General features: G+C 35.5%; 1 protein-coding gene across 18 annotated transcripts in view; it reads left to right on the top strand.

The window, feature by feature from the left end:
• Positions 1–12,226, top strand: part of POT1 (protection of telomeres 1) — a 161,173-nt gene that overhangs the window by 115,445 nt on the left and 33,502 nt on the right. For 16 of the 18 annotated variants that reach the window (XM_008258246.4, XM_070071280.1, XM_051848936.2 and 13 more), the window contains 4 exons: positions 2,985–3,073; positions 7,336–7,427; positions 8,705–8,810; positions 10,166–11,057. In XM_008258246.4, coding sequence (XP_008256468.2) covers positions 2,985–3,073; positions 7,336–7,427; positions 8,705–8,810; positions 10,166–10,278 — 400 coding nt within the window. In that variant the 3' untranslated portion in view covers positions 10,279–11,057. Of the gene's footprint in view, positions 1–2,984; positions 3,074–7,335; positions 7,428–8,704; positions 8,811–10,165; positions 11,058–12,226 lie in introns of those variants that run through there. The other 2 variants (XM_070071278.1, XM_051848937.2) reach the window with 1 other exon arrangement.

Raw genomic sequence — 12,226 nt, 5'->3', positions numbered from 1 at the left:
CACACTGCAATCATGTCTCCTTGATTGTGACCACCAGAGTCATTGGTAGATATTACTCTGGGTTCTATTCCATATGCAACAAACACATACGAAGTGTCAGGCATAAGGTGGAACTAGTGTGTCATGTGTTAAATCCCCAGGCTATGTCCGTGTGTACTCTGCTGTGCCTAGTGTCTTTATAATTACATCTCTCACTGGACTCATAACCTTAGAGTAAATGTCATTGAGATTCATCTACCAATTAATACAAAAACAAAAATCCTTCAAATTGTTTAATAAGTCACTCACATGGGCCTTGTCTTGTATTCATGCTCCTCACTTACTTGCCTTTTCTCTCTCCATACTCCTTCTCACTCTCTGGCCTTGTTCATTCTAAACCAGGAGAGCAAATATTAATTCTAAACTTTGGAGTATAATTTCTCACTTACTATAAGTCTAAAAAAGTTCTCTAAGATACTAGAGATTCTGTTCACTCTCAAGTTTAGAACATTCTTGGAAATTTCCATCACTTGGATGTCACAGCAGAATCCAAGTAACTTGATTTTTCTTTTGCGTTATGCAATAATTTCAAACTTACAGAAAAATATCATACATAACCTCAACAGTTTATGTATCTGTCACTTTGCTTTTCAAATAATAGGTCTTTAAAAAAGGGAGGGGGGGAGCTATTCCATCTACTGGTATACCCCCTAACTGGCCACAGCCAGGAGCCTGGAACTCCATCGCAGGTTTCCCAAGTGGGTGGCAAGGACCCAAGAACTGAAGGCATCTTCCACGACTTTCTCTGGCACATTAGCAGGGACCTGGATCAGAGGCAAAACAGCCAGGACTCGAGCCAGTGCTCAAATGGAATGCGAGCTTTACATGTGGCAGTTTAATGCAGTGCATCACATCGCTTTCCACACTTAGGCTTTATGAAATTAAAATTTTACAGAGAAGCAGCACATCTCCATACCAGTCTGTGCTCTTCTCAGAGTTAACTACTTTTCCAAACTTGTAATCTGTCCTCATCAGCATGTTTATGCTTTTAATATATGTATGACCCTTAAGCAGTATGGCGTTTTTGGCATTTCTTATATAAATTTTAAAAAATATATATTTCAAAGGCAGTTAGATCTTCCATCTGCTGGCTCACTCCCCAAATTGGAGCTGGGTTGATCCAAAGCCAGGAGCTTCTTGCAGGTTTCCCACATGGGAACAGGGGCCAAAGCCTTTGGGTCATCCTCCACTGCTCTCCCAGGAGCATTAGCAGGGAGCTGGATGGGAAGTGAAGCAGTGGGGACTCCAACTGGCACCCATAGGGGATGCCAGCACTGCAGGAAGCGGATTTACCTGCCACGCCACAGTGATGGCCCAATTTATAAGTTGTTTTATAATTTATCCTTTTGATGCTTGTTTTAACACAGTATTGTTTTCAAAGTTAATCCATAGAATTTAATTATATATAATTTCTGAATTCATTTCCTAGTAATAGGTATCATTTTTCATTTACAAAAATTGCTAGATAAAGCCATTAAATATTTTCTTTGGTCATAATACAGTTCAGTGGGTCATGACCAGCTTTTTTTTTAATGGTATGAACTGATTGTATTATAAAATGGAATGTACAACAAAGAACATTTTACATTAGAAGGGCTAGTGTTGTCCCTTAAACTTGTTTCAGTTGTATGTATGTGTACACTGAGACTTGATATAAAATGAATTTCTTATTGTAGACCCTTTCCAATAAGAAATAATCTATCTTATCTGTCTTGAAAAGTTTTTCATAAGTTGTCTGGGCTTAATGCTTTTAGGGTAATGGTTTAGATTCTCTTATGGTTACTTATCTTTTAAGTTTCTGTATTTTATTAACAAATTTGTTCTAGAAAAGTATTAATTGACATAATTATTATTTTCTGATGGGTCTTAAATCTGTACTTTGTTCTTCATTTTGCTTATGCTTCTTAACCAGAGTCTTACCCAATATTGTGTTAGTATGTCACTTATAAATAAAAGCTGTGGTCAAATTCTTGTTATTTTTAATGTGAGTTTAAAGTACATTTTTAAATTATTAAATATAAAAATTTGTTTTCTACATACCATGTTTTTACTTTTCTATCTTTTTCAAGAATTTTTTCTTTAGTTTTTTGTTGGACTAAGTTGTTAATCTGTTCCTAGTTTTGTTCTTTTGGTCTTACTCTTTGGAAGTAATAAATTCTTAATTTTTTTAGTGCCCTTAATTTGTATGATTGATTTATCAATGTCGAATGTTAATATCTTTTTTTAAGGGATTATTCTTTTATTTGGTTATCTCCTTGGTTCAGAAGCATTGTACTTGATTTGAGGGGATAGAAGTTAGTGTATTCTATTTTCACCAAAGTGCAAATGAAAAAAAATCTGCATGTATCTTTTGAATTTATATATTTTTGTGGAAATACAAGTACATTTTTACTATAGCTTAAACATGATGTATAATGAAAAATAAAATTACTTACATTTAAGACATGTTAGATAACTAAAGCAAAAATACCTATACTAAAGATGTGCCATTTTAATATTCTGTATAGTTTTAAAAGTATTTATACTTTATAGTTTATGATGCTTAATAATTGTTTTAAACAGGATATGTGCATAATAAAATATTAATTATTCCTTATTTTTTCTTATGAGCTATCACCGATTAGACTTTCCTCTTGGAGCCATAACAGTTCTTAGAGATTACTTCTCCAACTTTATGTTAATAAGGAGAAAAATTTAAGAGCCAAATTAATGATTTGAACCTGGAACTAAGTCCTCTTCTCAATTTAGAGCTGTTTATTCTCCATACTATTCATTTTTAGTGCTTTTATGTATAAAGCTTATTTTTTATAGTTACAAATACATTGGAATGTAAGAGGTACACTATATTTTCAATTATTTACTTTTTCAAAACTACATTTTGAACAGTGAAAATTGACTAAAATATTTGACTTAAATAATTTTAAATGTTATTTCTTTTATTTCAGATGTAAACAGTGTTCTAGTTTGAGATCAATACAAAATCTAAATTCTCTGGTTGATAAAATATCCTGGATTCCTTCTTCTGTGGCAGAAGGTTAGCTAAATTTTCATATCTTTTGCAGTTTTATCTGTATAAGGTTATCACCATGATTTCTATTTCAGTATTACATAAACCTAGGCTATAACAGAAATGTACAGTAACTGTTTAAAATACTCGTAAGTCACAAGCATGTGCATTGATTACCATTAATTTAAGATTCATTTTCATGTTGATCATTGATTATAAAATACAAATTCTCCAAAACAAATCTCTCAGTTCATAGTATATCAAGATGAAAGAGTTTAGAGACAGCTGTTACAGCATTTTACCCAATAACTGGAAAAGTATCAGTTTATATTGCATTCTTAAATGTAGTCATTAGCCTTTGCTTAGAACTGTTTCAGTGAAAAGAGACTCATGACATCGCAAGACAACATGTCCATTTAATTTTTAGGCAGTTCTTAACATTGGAGTGATGTCTTTCTACCTGTAGCTTCAACATGAACCAGATTCTATCTACTAGAACTATTCATAGTACACCTGTTTACTCTTCTGTAAGATAAACAGACTTAGTACATGTGAAGATATCTGTTAAGCTTCACTTAATCTTTATTTCTTCAAACAGATCCCCTCAATTCCCTTTTCACTTGTCCACATTGCTTACTATGTTGTTTTTCCTCCTCAGTAAAATTCCACTTTACCAACGCTCTTCTCAAAGTATATCATTCTAAGCTGGAGCTAGGACTGCAGAAGTAGTATGGCCAATTCAGAATGGTGGGTGACAGGACAGAAGTAGGGAGGAGCCCTTCTGAGGGCTCTCCCCCATGACCCAATGGTTAAGCCCATCGTAATTATATCAAGTCTCTGCACTTGGTCCATTGACTGTTAACACTAATCCATTAACCATTAACATAAGCTTTGGGGACCATGTTCCTGATACATGAGCTTTCAGGGGATACCCACACTGTTACTTAAACCCTAACATATGGTCTTTCAGGTTAGGTTTTATAAGTTTTTTAGCTTATTGAGACCTCTTGAAGTTAAGAAATTATTCTTGTCTGTTAACAATATCTACAATATGCCACAATCCTCATTTATATGCCCTGAGTTATTCTTACTTAATCCTACTGTTTAAATGTGGAAGCTAGCATTCCACAGACATATTAAGTGTCTTCCTTTCCAAACATAAGATGTTCAACTTAACCTATGAATTATTATATAATTTAGTTTGTTCAAATTCTTCTTTGTTTCTCGTTCTTACCAAATTATGAAATCCCATACTTTGACATATTTACCATTCAGATGCCTGATACTTCTTAAACATTAAGGGATCTCTCATTCTTGTAATACAAAGAGGAAGTTCATGTTAATAAAATACTTCATGCTAATTTTTGCAACATTCTGGCATTTTCATTTGTATCTTTCATAAGACTAACATGCAGTGAGTTGCATTTCATGAATCACTTTATAGTGTCTATCAAGATTCCAGCTAATTTAAAAGATGATCAAAAAAGATATAATTGCTTTTAATATTATGAGGCATCACCTCTGTATATAAAAAATACATTTCAAAATGAATCTGCTGAATGACCTTAACATGAGAGATTATCAAAAGGTTAATAGAGGGGCTGGCGCTGTGGAGTAGAGGGTTAAGCTGACACCTGCAGTGCCAGCATCCCATATGGGCACTTGTTTGAGTCCCACCTGCACCACTTTCAAACCAACTCTGCTAAAGCACCTGAGAAAGCAGCAGAGGATGGTCAAAGTGCTTGGGATCCTGCACCCACGTGGGAAACCTGAAAGAAGCTCCTAGCTCCTGACTTCTGCCTGGCTGAGCCCTGGCTGTTGGAGTATTTGAGGAGTGAACCAGTGGATGGAAGACCCCTCTCCCTCCAACTCTGCCTTTCAAATTAATAAGTCTTAAAAAAATAGTTAATGGAAAATGTATATTCTGAAAAATATGCCTGGATTTCAAACATTTTTGACCAAATTAAAGTCATATTACCTTGTTATGACATGTCTGAATAGGGTCTAGAATCTAATTTGAAGCACTTAAGAAGGATAAATCATCAGCTCAAAAACAGCCCCTTGTCAGAGCAACACAAATTCTGCTAAAATTGAACTAAAAACAGACATCAAATGTATGATGAGGCTTCAGCAGGTAAATGGTGAAATTAGTGATGCTTTATAAAAGTTTATAGTGACAGTGCCCCAAAGTCACCAATGGATCACTTATATATAAAATTATAGTAAACACAAGGTGCTTACTGTATATCTTGCAGTATCTTTTTGTTTTTAAGATTCTTTTTTTATTTGAGAAGTAGAGTTACAGACAGGAAGATACAGAAAGATCCTCCGTCCACTGGTTCACTCCCCAGTTGCCCAAAACAGCTGGAGCTGGGCCAATCTGAAGCCAGGAGCTTCTTCCAGGTCCCCCATGTGGGTACAGGGGTCCAAGAACTTGGGCCTTCTTCTACCACTTTCCCAGGATCAGAAGAGGAGCAGCCAGGGCATGAACCGGCTCCCATATGGGATGCTGGTACCACAGGCAGAGTCTTAGCCTACTTTGCCACAACATCAGCCCCAGAATAACTACTTTTAAGAAAGGAAGATGATGTTGAAAATGAAGCTTGCAAAGGCAGACCATGTATATCAGTTTGCAAGGAAAAAAATAATTTTATTCATGCAGTTCCTAAAGAGGACTGATGGTTAACAACAGAATATCTAACACCATAGATATCCCAAATGGTTAGGCTTACACATTTCTCACTAAAATATTGAAATGGAACAATTAGTGCTCAGTGGGTGTCCAAACTGTCATCTGATCAGATGCAGGCAAATCTTTAAAGGGAAATCTTAGACAAGGTCAATATCCTGATACGTTTCTAAGCAGATCTTGAAATCTGGCTTGACAACTATAATTCTAAAGACAAAATAGTGGCTGCCAATAGGTGGAAGTGTTCTAGTCAAAGCCAGATCTGACATATCAAAAGCAGAGGTCATGGGGTGAGTTTGGCACAGCTGTTAAGATCCTACTTAGGATATTCATATCTTGAAATGAAGTGCCTGAGTTTCAAGTCCTCTAGCTTCCTGCAAATGTCTACCCTGGGAGGCAGCAGGTAATGGCTCAAATATTTGGGTTCTTGCCACCTATATGAGAGAAACAGATTGAATTGCAGGCTCCTAACTTCAGCTGGGCCTTGCCCTGGCTGTGGTGGACAATTGAGAAATGAACCAGTAGGTGGATGAGTATCTCCCTCTCTGCCTTTCAAATGAAAATAAATGAAAAAAAATTTTTTTAAGGAACAGAGGTCTTGATAGAAGTTTTGTGTGTGCATGTGTGTGATTGTGTTTTGGTTAGTTTAAAGGGTTTTGCATGTTAACTTTCTGAAGGCCCCAAAGTACCATAGAGTCTGCTTATTGGGAGGGTATTTTGAGACTTAGCCAAAGCGTTAGGACAGAAATGCCCAGAAAAGCTTGAATAGAGAGTTCTTCACCACAACAAGGTTTCTGCTCATTCCTCTCAAACATGGACAATTACATAAATTTCTTTTTTTTAGATTGTATCTATTTATTTGACAGGTAGAGTTGTAGACAGTGAGAGAGAGACAGAGAGAAAGGTCTTCCTTTCGTTGGGTCACTCCTCAAATGGCCTCTACAGCTGGCGCTGTGCTGATCTGAAGCCAGGAGCTTCTTCCTGGTCTCCTATGTGGGTGCAGGGGCCCAAGCACTTGGGCCATCGTCCACTGCCCTCCCAGGCCACAGCAGAGAGCTGAACTGGAAGAGGAGCAACCAGAACTAGAACCTGGCACCCATATGGGATGCCAGCACCACAGCAGAGGATTAATCAAGAGAGCCACGTCGCCGGCCATAATTACATAAATTTCTGTAGGAGATCATTAGACATATACCTTGCAGCCCTGATTTAGCTCCTTCTGATTTCTTTTTATTTCCTAACCTCACAAAATCTATGAAGGGCACCCACTTTTCTTCAGTTAATAAGATATTGACTGGCTGAGTTTACAGGATCCTCAGTTTGTTAGATATGGAGTAAATGGCTGATGTTATTGCTCACAGAAGTGTCTTGAACATGATGGGGCTTATTTTGAGGAATAATCTTTACATTTTACCTTTTCAGTCCATTTTCATGTTGAAATTACTTGTATGTTGGTGTTGGGAGAGTGAAAGTCATAAGGTTTTGTTTTTATTTTAGTAAACAAATTTATGGGTATATAATATCAGGAACCAATTTTAATTTTACCTTGATAATAAGGAATAGCAGACTCATATGGTATGATTTTTTTTTCCTTCTCTAGTATTGGGTATTGTGCCCCTCCAATATGTGTTTGTCATGACATTTACTCTTGATGATGGAACAGGAGTGTTGGAAGCTTATCTTATGGATACTGTAAGTAGTGGAAAGTAAAGATATTTCTAACTAAAATAGTTTGATTTTATTAGATGTCTTCATGCCTACTTTGTTTCTCAAAGGATTTAAGGCAATTTAAAGCATAAATAAGATATGAACACTTAGATTGTGTATATGTGTATATATTTTACATATATTTGACACTGTAAATCTTAATATTTGAATAGTAAAAGTTGAGGAATAGAGATTTAAGAAGGGAGTCATTCTCTATACCATTTAGAAGTTCTACGATCAAAATGTTAGAGGTATTATTAATAGTGAGCATTTCATATTTGGGGAAATGAATTTACTTTTTAGGAAGATATGCATTACTCATTTCTATCACTATTTACATATTCAGAAGTTCTTTAGTTTTAATTCACAAGAATGATTCATAGAACTCACAGGAAGCTGCTATACCCATGATTACAGTTTACTACAGTTTAAAGATATAGGTCAAAATCAGCCAGTGAGATGCAGAGTCTACCAAGGAAACTCAACCAAGTCAAACATCAAGAAGTGTTTGGTTTTATTTTGTTTTTGTTTTGTTTAGTGAGCAAAGCAAATTTTTTAAAAACTTTATATAAGGTGAATGAATTTCATGTATTTTATACAGATTTAGGAGCATAGTAATACTTCCCACCCCCTCCTTCTTTCCTTATTCTGACTGAGGTCAGTCTGATACGACATGCCCTAAAGTAGCCACTCCATCACACTGTTAGCCTATCCAGAGTACGCAAGGCCCCTTGACAAAGACAGGGTGTGACATCCTTAGAGGTTAGAGATTACCTCTTACAACTAAGAGCAAAAGCCAGACTTCTCTTAAGGTAAGATTTAAGTTTTTACTACAGTCACTGGAGAAGAATCTAAGATGATGTTGAAAGGAGAATCTCTCCCCTACGGACTCAATTCATGAGTGCCTTCAATGTATCAGGTACATCTATTTGTTAGAGGTATAGTAGTGAGGAAAGCAAATAAAATCCCTTCCTTCCTGAAACTTAGCAACTGGGAAGAAAAAAATGAAAATATGCTGTAAAATTATCCTTTAACATTTGACTTATTTCCCTGTGCACAGAGAATAATGAGTCTGGTTGTTAATCATCATTAAAACAAAGCAATTTAACTCGACTGAGTATATATTGAAACTGTTTAAGATTAAAGGAGTAAATCAGATTTTATAATTCATACCAGTACTTTAGTTGATGAATGCTGCAACTTTGATAGTGAAATTGTCTGACTATTAACATTTTCTTTTTCCTTCTATTACAATTTCTAAGGACAAATTCTTTCAGATTCCAGCATCAGAAATTCTAGCTGATGATGACTTCCAGAGAAGTATGGAAATGATCATGGATATGTTTTGTCCTCCAGGAAGAAAAATTGGTAGGCAATAACATTTTAACAACCACACTGTTTTGAAATAGCACCTACTATGTTTCTAACCTGTATATTTAGAAATCTGAAAGGTAGTGAGTGGCTACTGTGTGTTCAAATTTTTGATGCAGATAGTAGCAAGGAAAAAAAAACAATTATAAATATAACAGAGGGGAGGCAGTTTTGATCACAAGTATGTTTGATACTGTATATAACAGTTAAAATTGTACTAAAAGGGCTGAAATTTTGATGGGAAACATTGTCACATTCAGTTAAACCAGAGTCAACTCAACCAAAGAGCTATCTATCATTGTTTTCTGTAGACATATGATTAATTAACCAGATCATAAGCAGGTCAGATTATACAATTACACCTGCCGCACTGAGTTTTCCTTCTTCAGCCATTGTTACTATTTGTATTAAAACTTGAAAACTTGAAGATCAAAAAAACAAAAAAACCTTGAATATCCAAATCATAAGACAGTTGATTCTTCTAATATTTTTTCAGCAATAATAGATTTTACCAGTTATACGAGCTATAATAAATCTATAAGTTACATTTAACCAGGCGTTTTCCCCCTCTGGGTTAATTTTTCCATTTTATAACAGTTCTAAAGGATAAATATTTTTTTCAGCTATAACAAAGTTTAACTTGTATACTTTTATTCATTGCCAGTTTTAGTTTAGATTTCTGAAAGTAAAGACCTGATGGGCATTTGATACATACTGCCAGATGCTTTTCAAAACACTGGGTCTGTCTACAGTTTTACCAGCAGCTTAGGGCAGTGTTGGTCTAACTTTCCCTGGGCCAATATTGAATACTATTTTAAATGCCTTTCAGACTTAAACTTGAAGAAATATAAGGGGCTTTACTAGAAGTCATAAAAATTACCTAATGTGATCATCATCAAAGGTTGAAATGGCATCTGTTGTTGTCAACATTGCCTGGGCTCAGTAGCTGCTCGCTGATCAAAGTGTTAGCTGGATAGGGGGAAAGGCTAGAGCCAGTTTGAAGTTTGGCTTCTACTTATTTCCAGTAAATAAAAAAAAAGAAAATCAGAGGTCAGTAAGCACTCAAAAAGGGAATAATTGGGACTATTACTTACTACTTTTGCTGCCAAACATTCTGAAAAACTGTTGGTTTAATCATTCATCTGTTGAGAAAGTCAAATTAGCCATACTTGCTGCAAAACGATAACATGAATCCAATGTGTATTTGGAAGAGTGCATAATGTTAAATTTGCTAAGTATATTGTTTATTTTCATGCTAAATTAAAGTTTTCAAAGCAAGCATTATGCTTACTTATCTCAGAGCTCCTTGTTTAGCTTTAATGGCTAAGTAACATTTTCATTTTGATTTGTAGATGCATATCCATGGTTGGAATGCTTCCTCAAGTCATATAATGTCACAAATGGGACGGAGCAGCAAGTTTGCTATCAGATTTTTGACACCACAGTTGGAGAAGATGTTATCTAATAATGTTCCTATTGCTCGAAATACTCAGCATAATGGCTTTCAGCAGTACAAAAGAGAAATTAAATAAATGAGTATTTTTTCATTTACTCTTTAAAGTCCTTTTAGAGAAGTTATTTTATTACCATACACTAAAAATTGCTTTTCCCATTGGTTTTTGCGTATCAGCCACTGATTTCTCTGCCATCCATCTCTTTGGCTATGCTTCTTTTTCTGTCCTGATTTCCACATGGACCTACAGTTAGAAAATGATCCTTTCTTAAATCATTCAGGCTTTTGCGGGTGCAATGTAAATAGTGACTGTTAGTTTTGTTGTATTAGAGGAGTCTTTGTCAACAAGTTGTTCTTTAAAAAGTATTTGTCTAAATGAGCTCCAGTGTACTGGAAGAGTGATTTGCTTTCAGTTTAAGTGGTAGATTGCACTGTTTGGGTGCTGATATTGACCATTTCAAGTTTGTTTCTTCAGACTTGAATCATGTACCTTGATTATTTTTCTATGTTGGTGGTTATTTCATTCCTCTTCAATAAAGTAGTCATATCTGTGACAATAGTCATAAATAAAATATGCCTATTGTACAACTGCATAAGATAGTACAGTTCAATATAATGGTCTGCTTTTCACCTGACAATGTTTGTAAAATTTTCAATCATGAGTATTCAATTTCAATATAAATATATTTGTATATATGTGATTTGTGTATGTTATTTATTGAACACTGAGAAATATAGATCTCCCTGGGTCAGTATTATTGAGGAATAAATAAATGCATACATTTCAGCTATTTTATCTATTTGCTATTTGTTGAACTGATGAGTGACACAGGGAAAGAATCAGATATAGCAGATATATAGAGCTGTGGATCACCAGGAAGTACATTTGAACCATTTCCCTGATAAGAAAGTGGAGCTTAATAAGCTTAAATTCACACAGCTTTTAAATGCAAGAGTCATTACTTAAATTCATATAATTTCTCTATTTGAGGCCTGTGGTAATCTACTCCAGAATTGTGGAACAATATGTAGCAGAGGATTTTCTGCAAATGATTACTAATTTAATTATCTGAAATATATTGGAAATAAAAGATGATCTAGTGTGTTTAACACCTTACTGGCAAAATGATATATACTTTAGAGTTATAATGAGCAAACTAGTCTATTTCCCAAGGACATCATCAGATATCCACACCCAACCACCAACTCCCATCAGTGACTTATTATTTATCTTTTTAAAAAATATTTTAATGTATTTTTTGAAAGGCAGAGTTAGAAGATATTTGTCTCTCCTCCTCTATCTGTTGGGTCACTCCCAAAATGGCCTCAATGGCCAGGGCTGGGCTATGCCAAAGCCGAGAGCCTGGGACTACTTCTGGGTCTCCCACATGGGTACAGGGGCCCAAGCACTTGGGCCATCTTCCACTGCTTTCCCAGGCACATTAGCGGAGAGCTGGATTGGAAGTGGAACAGCTGGGACTTGAACCACCACCCATTGGGATGCTAGTGTTGCAGGAAGAGGCTTAACCTGCTATACCACAACACCCAGCCCCTTATTATTTATCTTGAGACAGCTGATGCTATGTTTCAGTATCAGTGATGTGCTAGGGATTTGAAGGTCAGATAAACATTTCTCTGCCTTCAATAAGAACCCGGTCTAAAAGATTAGGGGCCAAAAGGTGCCCAAGGAAAGCTCTTCCTGTGAATCTTCATAATCTTTTCCTTTGTCATTTTTGTTGTTGTTGTTGTTTGCTATGGAACTTTTCAGTTTTAAACAAAAATAATTATGTAGCACCTAGTTGATTTCCGACTTAGGCCAATAAGAAGCTCACAGAGTTGGGAGAACATTTCTGGATCAACAGGCTGAATCAGTGAGGAATATCTAGTCCACAGGCTGTATAAGGTCCACAAAATCATTTCTGGCCTCACCAAGGCAGGCAGCACTTGAAATTCAATAAAT

The sequence above is a fragment of the Oryctolagus cuniculus genome, chromosome 3 (assembly GCF_964237555.1).
Source record: "Oryctolagus cuniculus chromosome 3, mOryCun1.1, whole genome shotgun sequence".
NCBI classification, from domain to species: domain Eukaryota; kingdom Metazoa; phylum Chordata; class Mammalia; order Lagomorpha; family Leporidae; genus Oryctolagus; species Oryctolagus cuniculus.
This window is presented reverse-complemented; position numbering and strand designations above follow the sequence as displayed.